The 15323-nt window shown below is 37.4% G+C and overlaps 2 protein-coding genes across 2 annotated transcripts; both read left to right on the plus strand.

The window, feature by feature from the left end:
* Nucleotides 1-138: 138 nt before the first annotated feature.
* On the plus strand, nt 139-3999 carry LOC129413366 (uncharacterized). The gene is made up of 4 exons (XM_073866080.1): nt 139-2623; nt 3058-3142; nt 3292-3463; nt 3812-3999. Exon 1 carries the CDS (start codon nt 261-263, stop codon nt 1977-1979), a length of 1719 nt encoding a protein of 572 aa, XP_073722181.1. The 5' UTR covers nt 139-260; the 3' UTR covers nt 1980-2623; nt 3058-3142; nt 3292-3463; nt 3812-3999.
* A 4424-nt stretch (nt 4000-8423) lies between these two features.
* LOC129443485 (clusterin-like protein 1) lies at nt 8424-13110 on the plus strand. The gene is made up of 8 exons (XM_055203930.2): nt 8424-8538; nt 8663-8811; nt 9118-9288; nt 9384-9804; nt 9904-10026; nt 10108-10322; nt 12204-12382; nt 12847-13110. Exons 1-8 carry the CDS (start codon nt 8445-8447, stop codon nt 12860-12862), a joined length of 1368 nt encoding a protein of 455 aa, XP_055059905.2. The 5' UTR covers nt 8424-8444; the 3' UTR covers nt 12863-13110.
* Nucleotides 13111-15323: the final 2213 nt, after the last annotated feature.

Below are 15323 nucleotides of genomic sequence, written 5' to 3' on the forward strand. Positions count from 1 at the left end.
AAGCAGTGAAAACCTTAAATGCTCAATTTCAGAGGGCTACAGAACCATTAAGAGACCTGGAATCGGAATACAAGCAAATCAAATACTTCACCCAAACAGGATGTTTCATTGAGCCTGTGGTACAGCATTTTTCAGGGGTATCCTATTGTCAACGGCATGATTCTGCAACTGGCAGAGTTAAACAAACAGCAGTAACTGATTCGTTTCAATATATTCCATTGCGTCCACTTTTGAAAAAGATCCTTGAAACACCTGGAACAATGCAAATCATCACTGACTATCAGAATACACAACGTGACGTTGGGGTATTACAAGACTTTCCTGATGGTGAGCTTTACAAACACCATCCCTTGTTTTCTAAAGAGCTTTCCATCCCACTACTTTTGTACAATGATGATTGTGAGACTGTTAACCCCTTGGGCTCCAAAACTGTTGTGCACAAATTAGGACTGATTTACTTTCAGATCAAATGTTTGCCCCCTGTGCTGTTGTCTTCTCTGTCATCATGCTTTCTCCTAGCTGTGTATAAATCAGATGACGCTAAAACATATGGCATTGATTCTGTTTTGCAGCGTATAATTGATGATATTTCAGACTTGGAGGTAAGCGGTCTCCTTATTGACACTCCAGAATTTTGTGGTACTGTAAAGGTCAGTGTGGCCCAGGTTTGTGGTGACAACTTGGCTCTGAATTCACTCCTTGGCTACTCAGAAGGTTTTAATGCAAACCACTGCTGTCGCTGGTGTAAAGTACACAAAGAGGATATGTGGACTCAGACTATGGAAGACCCAGAGATGCTGCGTAATTCTCAGAATTATGAAGAGGACCTGTCATTAAACAACCATTCAGAAACAGGACTCAAGCGGAAATGTGTCTTAAATGAGTTGAAATACTTCAGTGTTGTGGACAATGTAGCTCCAGACATCATGCATGACATTCTTGAGGGAATTGGCCCTTTTGAAGTCAAGTTGGTCATGACATCCTTATTGGCTGAAGGATTCTTTAGTTTAGAAACACTAAACTACAGACTGACAAGTTTTGATTATGGATTTCCTGATAGTAGCAACAAACCTACGGTACTGGCACAACATGAACTTAAGAACCCCAATGGTGCAATGAAACAGACTGCAGCTCAGATGTGGTGTCTCTTAAGGTTTTTGCCCATCATAATTGGAGACAAAATTCCAGAAGGAAACAAACATTGGGAACTGTTGCTTCTTCTTTTGTCATGCATGGAATTCATTTTCTCCCCCTCCATCACACCAGAGGCCACCATGTACCTGAAACATCTAATTGAGGAACACCATACTGTGTTCTTGGAGCTTTATCCACATCTACACCTCAAACCAAAACAGCACTTTCTTCTCCATTACCCAAGAGCCATTCGGAGGATTGGTCCATTGAAACAATTTTGGACAATGCGGTTTGAGGCAAGACATAACTTCTTCAAGCAGTTGAGCCATATAGTTTGTAATTTTAAAAACATTTGCAAAACTATGGCATTCAGGAATCAGATGATGTTGTGCTACCACTTACTGACAGGAAGTGTTTTTTCCAAAAACACAGAGTTTGGACCCGGACATGGCTCCTTTCTTGCTGCAATACAAGGAGAATTTGTGAAGGGTCTGGAAGGACTACCCCCTTTTACTGAAGTTTCTGTACCTGATTGGGTGGTAGTAAATGGGACAGAGTACAGACCAGGCATGACCGTTTCATTGGGATGCACAGAAGATGAAACACCTCAGTTCGGATTGATTAAAGCTATTGTAGCTATTGGTGTTGATGTGAAACTTGTTGTAAATAAATGGCACACTGTGGGGTTTGACCGCCATTACTTCTCATATGCAGTGTCACCTACAGAAGCTCTTGAGGCTGTCCCTGTAAAGGGTCTACATGATTTTCAGCCCTTGCATGCTGTCAAATCATATAATGCAGAGGATGACTTGTACTACATACCTTTGCGCTACAGACGTTTTTAATTTTTGACAGTTTATCACCTAAAAACGCGCTACACAAGCTTTCCATTTTTTTCTTTTTCGTACATCTTCATGTCATCCATGTTGTAAACTGAAACATCTTATATAGACTTACACAATGCAAGCTTTATTTAAATGGTTTATTAGTGCAATAGATTTAGAACTAAAGGCCAATTCTTGGTGAGTGCAAGCTAGGAATATTTTTAACTGGTAATTTCCTCATGTGCTGTGCTGTTTAATCATTTATTCATCGGTTTTATTCATTTGTATATGTAAAGGATATATACAGTAACTGGAACTAACTAACCAAATGATTTCTCTTCACATGTAGACTGAGCAACCCTGTGACAACAGTGCTAATGAAACAGAGGAACCTACCGTGACCCTGACCATTTTGGAAAGTCCACCTTCGTTTGTATGCATGTATCTTTCTCTGATCTTAAAGTAAACCAACAAACATTAATTATTGTCAATAACTGTAATTTATTGTCTTTCTCCAATAAGGATATACGGCAAATTTTAGAGGGATGCAGAGATGGGTGTTCTATTCTTTCATCTTTAGACAAAAACCGAAACGTATGCCTGCAAGACAGAAGAAAAATGGTCCGCATTTTGGTGTCTCATTTAATCGAAAAGTTTGGGGAATAGTAAGTGATGTTTTATGCATGGTTTCACTTTACTTAAAGGAGCATTTCACCCGTAAAAACATTAATCTTTATTGAAAGTGCATCATATTTGTAGTTGAAATGTAACATACATGTCGAATTTGGTGCCTATTTGACCAAGAAAAGGGGTGCTTGTAGTCTCACGCCCTCAACAAAGACATTGGACTTCATGCTTTCAATGATGCAAAATGATGATTTTTACATCATTGAAAGAAGGAAGTGCAACACTGAAATCTGTATTTCTCCTGTCTCAGCGGCAACTGAGGAAATGATGCATGACCATTCAAAAACATGACTGGGGTTCTAAATATACAAAGATTACTGCAAATGGGTGAAGTGTCCCTTTAAAGTCATTCAATCATTCATTGTCGGTTTAATCAATAACCTTGCATCTTCACTATGCTTCTACCATTAAGTCCACCATCACATAGAAAGAGGGAGCTAGCTTTGGCTCTGGTCACCCAGTTCCCATGTCTCAAAGATACAGAAGGCAATGGATATGTAAGTATGCTCATCCCCGATTTCCAAACTATGGTCACGTTCACACAGCACGAAAATATGTTTGGCAATTCTGTTTTTGAGTGTAACACTAGGAAAGATTAAATACTTTGCTAAACTATACCTTGAACTCAATTATATTGATGTTTTAGGAGATATGGTATACACCAGGGCGGTACCTCCATCCTGCCACAGGATTTTTAGAGGAACGACTCCGGAATATTAGAAAACGCCTCCACAGGCACACTTCAATATCACGACAAAGGTCACAGGTCACATTGGAGCGCCGAGCTACTGTGACAGATCGCATTACTTTATTACCAGGTCAGAAGAAATGTTTTTCCAAAGGTGCTGGAAAGCTTGTGTATTAATTTGCTTGATTTTTCTTTCTAATTATTTGTAATTGGACAATGAAAGAACCGGGTCCCAAGAATACAGAATTGTTTATCAGACATTTTGTCGTGCTTGAATCGATAACTGGTGCTTACAGCTATATTATGTTTAATAATTTGTAATATGTAAGCATATATAATAATGTCATATCCCATGTAACACATCTCCCTTAGCTTATGGTAGCAGTAATGCTCATGTTTAAATAAACATTATGATCCTTTAAACATTGCTTTATGTTCTCATAATATTTATCACTCTGATGCTCTTTGATTCATGCAGATTCCGATGTAAGTGAGGTACAAAACAACAAAATGACAGAGTGGCTGAAGAAGAATAAGCAACCTATCAGTCTGGTTGAAGAATATATGAAAGGAACAGCCATCTACAGAGCACAGTGGATAAGGCAGAATGGCTCAAAGACTATAATGGAAATCACCAACGAGTATCCAAGACTTTTGGACACCCCTGGCATGGTAAGAATGTGTTTAAATGAAAATTGAACGTGGTTTCCCATTATTGTTATGAGAAAATTTATATCAACAGTCTGTACTTCTATCTGTGTGGGCATAGGAATTAACAGTACCCTGTCCTAAGATGTGTCACAATATATATCAGAGCAAAACTTTGATTAAGAAATTGCATTATCATAAAGAAAAAGCAATCTGCACAATTTCTTTGTTTCCGAGCATTTGGCCAAACACAACTTAGGCAAACGTTTGTTAGTTGACTGGTACTGTTTAGCAGACTGCATGTGGCTCAGGTGATAGTGCTATTGTGCTATCTCAGAGCAAGAGGTTCCACAGTTTATGCATTTTCTGGGTCAGAAAGTCTTTAGGTGCGTTCCATTCGACCGTAAGTGGACTGCGAAGTGGACTTCACAGGGTATTCCGCCATCTTCAGTGAGATTCCAATCCGAAGGGAGCGAACATGTTCAGTTCGAAGGGCACTGCGCACAGCATTGGGCAGTGGTTCTCAACTCCAGTCCCCCCCCCCCAGAACATTTTAGATGTCTCCATATATAAAACACCTGATTCAGTTCATCAGCTTGTAAGTGTGTATGACTGGAATCAGGTGTTTCATATAAGGAGACATCTAAAACATTCTGGGAGGGGGGGCCCGAGGACTGGAGTTGAGAACCACTGGCATAGGGAACATCGATACATCACTTAACAGCCAGGAAGTGGAGAGCGATAATCACCGAACTGTCATTGCGCGCACCACGTGATCCCCAGTCATATTGGTCAAACCGCTATGCAATTATGTGACCATTGATGAAACACACACATATATACACATAGTTAACCAGATAAAAGTTTATTTTCGTATGTGCATGACAGTTACAGCAGGGCTTCAATTCTGTTAATAGTAAAATAATAGCAGCAATAGTCAATTAAAGTGTATAATAAACATAAGTTTTTAATTCTAGTCAATGTTTTTATTGTGTAGTGTACATATTTTAAATGTGATAGTAATTTAAAAAATTAAATATGTTTGTAGTCCGATATATATTTATGTTATATCCATCTGCGCAACCTCGTCATTGAGTTTCTTTGATGACGTTCCCAGGCCGTTTCAAATGAGCGGTATTGTCAGTGAAGTCCACTTCAACTGATATATCGTGCTTAGGGAGTAAGGAGTATTGAACACTCCGAAGGGACCCTGTCGAATGGAGCGCACCTTTTCGGTGTGGACTTTGCATGTTCTCCCTGTGTCAAACTGGGTTTACTCTGCACTCTGGTTTCCTCATACAAGCAAAAATATGGTGGTTTGGAGAATTGGAAATAATAAACTGCCCTTCTTCTTCTACACCTTTATCAACTTGTGTGTATTACCTTGTGTATGGATAGTGAATATATACTGTATATATGCAGTGAATATACCCATAGTTTTTGGAATGACGTTAACAATAATGAATAAATAACATAATGCACTAAAGATTTAAGTTGCAAATGAAGATCAGGAACTTTTATATGCTGTTCTTTCGTCTTATTTGATTTTTAGATTGCTCAAGACTTCGGTGAATTATACCCGGATGCCAAAGATAAACTCTTTGAGCTTTGGGGGCACACTTCCCAGCGTATTCTGGAATACTGCAAGACAGAGAAGAGAGCCTTAGATCTTCTTCCAGTTCATAACAACATTTCTTCTGGTAACAGATTCTCATCTCTCTTATCTCAGCTTTATATTTTGATACCAAATTATGTTTTACAAATGTACCGACAAATACACAGACGGTGAATTGTTAACAGCACATTTACAGCAAGTTTTTATTCACACACGTTATATGGCCCCTTTTCCTTGCCTATTTTGTTTTGCCAACATAAGAACAACAATTACATCCCTCTTTACTTGACTACCTGAATGAATGCCACTGATTTTCTTAATAAATCATTTGACTTATTTGGATAAATCTAGAAACGGACAACACATAATCCCACAACAATGTGGTGCCAAGTAATCATATTGCAAAAAGAATAAATATGACCCTGTCTGTAAAAAACCCATATAAAGTGATTTACAGTTACATAAAATGAACATAACACTCCAAACCAATTTGTGAAAATATAATTTGTGGTATGTTTAATATTGACTGACAAAGGTCATGTCAAGATTGAAATCAGATTCACTTCTCCTACCCTTATCATTACATTAGGAAACTTTAATCTGGATTTCCACTAGTCTGAACACCACATGCCCAATCAAATAAAAAGAACAGAACAGACTGTTGTTTACATTGTTAAAACACAAGAAGTAAAGTAAAAGCCTGCTAAATGTGCTTTGAAAGCTGTTGTAGTCTTTTAACCGTACTTTAGTCTGTTTTTTATTATTAATTCATTATGTCTTCCTTTTAAATTAAAGACATTCTTGGAGATGTTGCTTTAAACACCCTGCCGGCTATCTTTCCTCCATCACCTTACAAAATGGGCAGCAAGATGGTTCGGCCTTCCTACCATGAGGCAAAGCAAGCCTTTATTGATTTGCAGCCTGTAAGTATAATTTGTGACATTTTGGGGTTTTATCTGATCCTCTGCAAATTTACATTGTTAAAATTCTCTCTACAGGTCGGAACAAACATAATCCAGTATTTGGAGGAGGAGGTGCGACAAAGACAGTTTCCTCATGTCCTGCAGCTAGGGGATAAATGCAACTGCTCTCAGGCCTTTGTCATTGCGGGAGGCATGGCCCTTGAGCAAGACTGCCTTTTACAAGCAGTTGACACTTGCTTCAAAATGTTTTACGTTTTAGACATAGAGTATCCCAAGCCTGCCGCTGCTGTTTGGCAGTTTCTGCAACACGCAATATATTCTGTGCCTGGTGGTGTTCCCTCAACACAGTGTCGGTTGCTTAAGCAGTTTATAATGCTATAAGTATAAGATGTAGATTAGTTCTGTTCTTGTTTGTTTTCTTTTATTTATGTACGTACATGTATTTATGTTTATGTTTCTAAACATTTATTTATTTACTTATACATTTTCAGCATTGTTTTAAATTGAAACCAATGCAAAAGATGAAATTGAAATAAAGTGTACTTGCTATAAGTTCTGCATTGTTATTTATTTTAAAAATAATAACAGTAATCAATAATAATAATAATAATAATAAATAATAATAGTAGTATAAATAATAATAATAATAATAATAATAATAATAATAATAATAATGGGTGTTAAAGCAGCATGGCAAAAATAACCCAACAAATTGGTTATTTCATAACCCAACTGATTGGGTTAAACTTGCTACCCAATCCATTGGGTTAAAATAACCCAACAATGGGTCGGTGCTATAGTAACCCACCATTGGGTTATTTATTGGGTTATTTTTAACCCAACTGTTTTTAGTGAGTATTATTGGGCTGGTACATTAAAAAAATATGTACTATTATTTAGGTACCTGTGAGGTACTAATATGCACTCTTTTTGAAAAGTTACCTCCCCAGTGACTGCTTCTGTACCTTTTTTCTGAGAGTGTACAAAGACCCCAGAACTCTAAGACACAAATCTTTTGTACAATTCGTACAAATGTATGTATTATTTGATATATATGTTTGTTACTGGAGAGTATGTGTCCTCTTTTGTAGGTTGGGTGAGTGAGTGAGTGGGATGGCAAATTTTTATTGCTAAATTTTGTTTATAGAACAATATATGAACAATTATATTAAATTAAATGTTTTTTGCTCCTGTTTGCTCTTGTTTAGCTCAGTGGTAAAGCATTGCGTTATCAGCACAAAAAGGTCATGGGTTCAAACCACGCATGCTGCTAAAAATGTATACTATAGTAATGCACTGTAAGTCACTTTGGATAAAAGTCTCTGCCAAATGAGTAAATGTAATGTAAATTACATAAACAGCGAATTGTTACTAAAACGTAATGTTCTTTTTTAATTTATTTTTAAAAAGCGCCTGAAATGTAATTAGGGCCAACTTAAAGGGGACATATTACAAAAATCTGTGCTATTATTGGATCCCCAGCGCTTATCAACCTAGAAAATGTGAAAAAGATCAACCCCGTAACTTAGTTTTGGTAAACCACATTCTGCAACATGTGAAAAAATAGGTAATTGAAATTTGGCTCCCCTTGTGATGTCAGAAGGGGATAATACCGGCCCTTAATCTGAACTGTCCAACCACGACACTGCCATTTAGTGCAGAAATCAGCTCATTTGCATTTAACAGGACACACCCAAAAACGGGACATTTTAGCTCACACCTACAAAGTGGCAATTTTAACAAGCTATAATAAATTATCTATATGGTATTTTGAGCTAGAACCTCACATATGTACTCTGGGGACACCAAAGACTTATTTAACATCTTAAAAATGTCTTGTGAAATGTCCTTTTTAACAACAAATGTTTATTTTTAAACAGGTTTTGTTTATCCTCTGAGTCTTTAAAGTCTAAAAGTTGGTGAGGATGATCCTCTCTCTGGTTTTACTGACATCTGTGGGTGTCTTATACTGCGCCCCTGGTCCCGCCCCGCCTGGGTTATCAGCCGACACTCTTAAACGTAAGATTAGCATACAGCTGAAGTTTGATTGGATGAGAAGTCCTGTTTAAATAAAAATACTAAAGCCATACTCTGATAACATTGAATGAATCATTAAATGATGTGAAAATAACTGTAATGTCAGGTCTGTCTCTGGAAGGAGAGAAGCTGGTGGATGAAGAGGTCACAAAGGCTCTGTATGGAATCAAACAAATGAAGGAGGTCATGGCCAGGAACAAGGAGAAACACACAAACCTCATGAAGTCTCTCAGACACAGTGGAAACAAGCAAAAGGTCAGGTGTCACACACAAGATGTTTTTTTTTTTTTTTAAATATAAAAATCATTCAAAGTGTAAAAAATATTCTGTGAAAACAGAAACCTAATATTGAAATGATTGAAATCAGATGCTCCTAATCTCATAAATAGATTATGAGACTATATCTTGGATTTCAGGGTCACAAATGTTAAATGCTATTTGAAATGTTATTAGTCTCTTTCTTTATCTTCTTTATGTATATGATTGTGTTGATTTGATCATACAGAATTAGGAAGAGTTACTTGAAGGTTTAAAATTTAACTTCACTTCTTACACCACTAGGGGGCAGCAGAGATCGCCCAGGAGGTAGAAAAGAAACTGACGGAGGCAGAGGAGCAGTGTAAGGTGTCTTTTATGTCCTCTTGGGAGGAATGTCGTTTTTGCCTTGAGGACACGTGTAAAAACTTCTATTCCAACACCTGTCGCCGTGGGTTCACCACCTTTACCAATAAAGTACAAAAGCACTCAAAATCTGAATACGAGCACATACATCGTTATCTATCTCTACGTATTCCCTAAAAGTGACATTCCACCTATGTTTTCCACAGCTCCAAAATTTCTTCCAAAGACTCCAGAGCTCTCACTTTGGCCCTCATGACACCCATGATGAGGACGTTTTGAACCAGAGCACCGAAGACCTTGACCTGGATGTGGTGAGAATCGAGGACTCCTTCACCAACCTGCTCACTAAAGTGGGAACCTTGTCCAATCGCAGCATTGTGCTGGTCTCCCATTTCCACCATGAGATGGACCAGGGCCTACGCCAGGCCTTCAGCCCTGAGAGCGAAGTTGTGCCGAAGCCTTCCGGTGAACCTCTGGATTCAGCCTTTTTGTCGGGTTTGGGCCTGGATGATGTTTTGGAGTCCTTCTTTGATTTTGGCACGAGTGTGCTGGAGGAGTTTGGGGCGGTGATCACACAGGTCTTCAGTGATCTGCATGATTCGGTGGAGGAAATGAATGTGAATGAAGGTGCATTATTCTAATATGAAGGGTGTATCAAGCTCACAGTGTGAATAGTACTAATAGACCTTGTTATTTCTTTCTGCGTGCTTATTTTTTTTTCCTTAGAGAAGAAACTCTTTCCCCAGTTTGTGCAAAACAAGAGACTGTGCAGAGATCTGCGCAGACAGTCCTCAGAGTGCTGGCAGCTGCAGAGCAAGTGTGAGCCATGCCAGGGAGCTGTGTTTAATGGTATCAAAGACACAAACACATTAAGCTATTATTATTAGATATATGTTGATCAGTTTGACTGCCGAGCGCATGTGTTTCCAGAATGCCCAGGTGTACGGGAGTTGCATGTGGAGCTGGAAGAAGCCTCTCAGCTGCTGGAGGTTTCCAAACAACAGTATGAGGAGGTGCTGGGCATCGTCCAGCGTCACACCGAGGACACCATCAGCTGGCTCGGCAACATGGCCTCTGACTTCGGCTGGGTGACCGAGCTCGCCAACAACAACACCAGTTTCGAGAGCATCTTCAGCATTGACAATGTGAGACACAAGTAACAAGAAACAAAATGTACAATGGTGTTACCATGGTAATAGCATGACAAAACACTATACAGTGCGAGGATGTTTCAAACCATGGTTGGGTGAAATATGGACAAACTTAACCGCTGGCTTAAATTAACTCCAAGAATTAAGACCAAGAATGTCATCAAAATATAATGGCATTGGCTTTATTTCATCATTTTGGTAATTGATAATGAAGTATTATGACAGTTTCATACTAAATATGAAGTTTAAAGGTAAGTGTAATGCTATACGTACACACCAAACGCCGGGCATCGCGTTACTCGGTCTAGATTACTCGCGGGATTTAACTTCGTGTCAAGCGAATTTTTCCCTCCAGTTGAATATTTTCACGTTTGAGACGCATGTGAGGCGAATAATGTGTGTTTTCGCGGAAAATGCAATGCCCATATCGCGTCGTCCCACGCGAGGACGTGTCTGGTCACGTCTTTAAAATGACATACTATAGGGTACACACCAGCCGCGTTTGAGGCTGTCTACCACGTCTAGTTTGCTGCTTGAACATTCTGAGTTTACTTGCTCCATTCGCGCGTAAAAGCCACGCGTGAAATTCTAGTCATCGAGACATTCACGCGGAAATTCGCATCATGGGAGGGCCTTCCGTAGGCTTCTGCGACTCGCTTCCTGTAATCACGTCACTACTAGAGCAAGCTCCTGATTGGTTAACGCAGCGCTTTTTTCTGCCAAAGTTCTAATTTTTCAACTTGCGAGAACTAGACAAGCGAATGAGGCGGAATCGCGTCTACTGTGCTGCGCTAAACGCCTCATTCACTCCGCAAGACCTCCAGACGCGCGTCAACGCGTCTTCACATTGAGTTAACATTGAATTCATTCGCGCTTGACGCCTCTACCGCGGCTGGTGTAAATGCAGCATTAATCTACTCACGCAAACCGTTGAACTCGCGTCTGGTGGAAACCCATGGTTACACAGTAAAAATGTAAACACATATTTCTTTTAAATGGTAACACCTAAAATATTATTGGGTAAATCTAGTGGATAATCGCAGTATTGCAGATACCAGATCATCAGGAATTTTTTTTATGCAAATGTCAATGGCGTGGAAAGAGGTAAGTGCAAAATTTAAGGTGAACATTTTTTTTAAAATAACTTCAATTGGTAACCTAAAACATTTAAGCTTTTTTCGACTAAAATTGAGAAAATTTAAGTTGAAAAAAGTTTCAGGTGTTATTAATTGAGTATTTTTTTTTTTAAAGTTAATCGATAACACTTTACAGTAAGGTTCATTAGTTATGTTAGTTGCAAATGGGTGAAGTGTCCCTTAAAGTACATCAGCACCTTGCAATTAAAACTGTATGTGAAAATGGTACCTATAGTGGATTCATTATCATGGTTTTACCATCAGTGTATTTCTTTAACAATACTATATCACACCACCTTAATATATATAATGACGATTATATATTTAGTACTGTGTTTATCTTAAAAGAGCATGATATAAACACCTTGAATGTACCATGCACAACATTTTGTAGGAGGAAAAATACAATTTGAATTTGGTCACATGGATGTTGGAGGTATTATTCTAAAACAAAACTTACATATACCTCAATTAGACCATCTCTAAACTTTATTATGTAGCCTACTCTACATTATACAAAGTGCAACCCATATGTGACACTGCCTGTGAAATACATATTTTAATAATGAAATAAAGAGCATCAAAGTTTGATATCAAGGTTCACAGAATGTTCATTACATAATGTAGGATGATTTTATGTAGAAAACAGTAAATTATAAAAATACTTCAGATATGTTTACACAAACTGGCTTAAATATTATTTATCATATTAATCCCAAATAACCCATGTGTGGTCAAGGTGGTGTCAGCGACTGAAGAGGGTGATAACAGCTCATCATCGGACACTATAGTGGAGGTAAATATCCTGAACTCACCCACTCTCACCCTGACTGTACCTGCTGACCTCACCCTACAGGATCCTGCCTTCATTCAATATGTGGCACACGAGGCTCTGGGCATCTACAAACAGATGGTCAGGTGAGACACCTTCCTATTACAGTCACATTATGAAGCACGGATACATTTTATACTGATCAGCATAACCCTTAAAGAGATAGTTCATTTAAAAATGAAAAATCTGCCATTTACTCATCCTCATGTCGATTATGAGGTATAAACCTGTAAGAGTTTCTTTATTCAGTTGTACACAAATGAAGATATTTTGATAATGATGGTAACCACACAGTTAACCCATTGAGTAGGATAAACAAATACTGTGGAAGTCAATGAGCACATTCATCAGTGTGCTTACCTTCATTCATTAAAATATCTTCTTGTGTGTTAAACAGAATAAAAAAATCTCTCAGTTTATACTTATACTCAACTCAAGATTTTTTTGTGTGTGTAATACCTCATAGTCTAACATGTGTTTTTGTGTATGTGGTGAATATTCAGTTTTGACATGCCTCTAACAATGTTTCCCCCATTTGATTTATTTTTAGGCATGATGATGTGTAAACCAACTAGAGGCAACCAGTTTTTTATCAGCAGTAATAAGGGCACATTGTAAACTTCCTATATCCTGGTAAAAGTTAGTGTAATCATATTTAATGCAATGTTTTTAGTTATGTTATTTTTAATTTCAATCAAACACTGTTTTAGGGCAGGGGTTTTCAAACTTTATGATGCCATGGACCCCCAAATATGATGAACCTTTCGTAAGGGACCCCCTTCCTTCTCTCTCTCTCTCTCTCTCTCTCTCTCTCTCTCTCTCTCTCTCTCTCTCATATATATATATATATATATATATATATATATATATATAATTTAAAAAATTGTATGTATAATGAATATATAATTGGCTACACTTTGCATAAAGCTGAATGTATAAACCTAAATTTATTTGTACTGCAGCAACTACAGCAGCTTTACAAAGAATTCTGCCTTACGAACCCCAGTGAGTGAGATTAAGGGAACTCTTATATGAAAAAAAAACACACTAGAAAGATACAAAGCAAATATGGAGCATCAAAAGGGATATAAATACAGAATAAACTAATAAATCATTTCTCATACATTTCCTGGGGACCCCTAGAATAGGGGTGCATTCATGGTCCTGGATGGCCAGTCTCCTGCAAAGTTTAGCTCCAATCCTTATCAAACACACCTGAATGCCATTTCCAAGTAATCCTGCAAGCTTTGATGTGATTTTTCAGGTGTGTTTGATTAGGGTTGGAGCCAAACTTTGCACGACAGTGGCCCTCCAGGACCAGGAATGCCCACCCCTGCCCTAGAACCTCCAGGGGTCCCCAGACCCCAGTTTGAAAACCCCTTTTAGGGCATTATCGTGCGACAGCTCCGAGTATCTGCAATGTGATCTTGTCTTGTTTATGAACTTAAATGTTAGCATATAATCACTGACAGCATATTTATTTCATTGTGTAATTGTCAAACATATCTAAATAAACAACTGTTGAGAGTTACTTTTAATTAAAAACCCATTTGCCTTGTTACAGTTCACACCTATATATAAAAATGCTAGTTCACTTACTCTCATGCCATCCTATGAATGACATTTGTTTGTGTCTTGTGTTAGTTGTCATGTGAGACACACAAGAACTAATGAGATTGGTATATTGATAAATAATTCAATTTAAATTTATATTTCTCAAAAAAAGCTAAAAAGATTTGTTTTCTCTCACAAACCTATTGTTACTTAAATGACATAAATGGGTGATTCTTGCGAAATTAGAATTATGAGGTGTCATGAAACATGTTGATAAAAAAGTATTTCAAATGACATCATACAAACCAATTTTGTTGTTTTTTTCCTCATTTAAGGGTAAAATTTTCATTACCGCAACGTGTCCATGACTCGATTTGGGTTCTTTGACATGGAAATATTTATACTTAAAAAATAAAAAGCTTCAGTGCATGCAATACTATAAACATTTACAGTAAAGAAACATGTAGTATTTGGTGATCATTGGTAAATGTAGATACAATAATAAGGAATACAAATGTGTCCAAGAAAAATTTTCTCATCCTCCGCAACAATTTTCAATCATTGTTTAAGCCCTCAAGGAACTAACATTTTCACAAAAAAAAATAGTTGGAAGGGACATAATTGACTGTGACACTCAAGATGGCTACCAGGTAAGCAGTTCTTATTTTTTCTAACCGGACAAAAGTTGAAATTTTGTTTGTCATAGTACCTACACAACTTTTTAGTTCTCATTACCGAAACATTAGTTTGTAAATGCATATATTTAATGTAATATCATGTTGCGGTAATGATCATTTCTTTATATTGATAATCTAAAAAATTCTATAGGAAATACATTTTTTAAATCTAAAAAAATTGGTTTCAACGGCTTTTTAAAAAATCTGATGCTGGACACCTTTTAAAGAGATAGTTCACCCAAAAAGGAAATTCTGTCATCATCTACTCACCATCATGTGGTTACAAACCCGCATAAATTTCTTTGTTCTGATAAACACAAAGGAAGATATTTTGAGAAACGTTTGTAACCAAACTGTTCGTGGACCCCATTTACTTCCATAGTATTATTTTTCCAACTATGGAAGTGAATGGGTTACAAACCGTTTGGTTACAAACATTTCTCAAAATATCTTCCTTTGTCTTTATCAAAACAAAGAAATTTAACTATCCCTTTAAGTGTGGATTTCATGAGAATCACCCATATGTGCTTTTTGGAGCTATAAATATAAAATAGTTTGTGTTTACCTGATAAAGAAATAATATACACCTTTGACTGGTTTAAAGCAAGTTAAATATGAGAGAATTTTCATATTTGTGTAAACCATTCCTGTAACACAAAAATATTTGCAATGGAAAATATTTAAATTACCCTAAATAATTGTTCAATCTGATTCTGGTTTCCCATTCCCAGCACCTCAAGTGTTACAGGGATCAATATATTCCCCAAATGTCTTTATTGGGTCATGCTTAGACCTG

Source organism: Misgurnus anguillicaudatus, unplaced genomic scaffold, assembly GCF_027580225.2.
Source record: "Misgurnus anguillicaudatus unplaced genomic scaffold, ASM2758022v2 HiC_scaffold_34, whole genome shotgun sequence".
Lineage (NCBI taxonomy): Eukaryota > Metazoa > Chordata > Actinopteri > Cypriniformes > Cobitidae > Misgurnus > Misgurnus anguillicaudatus.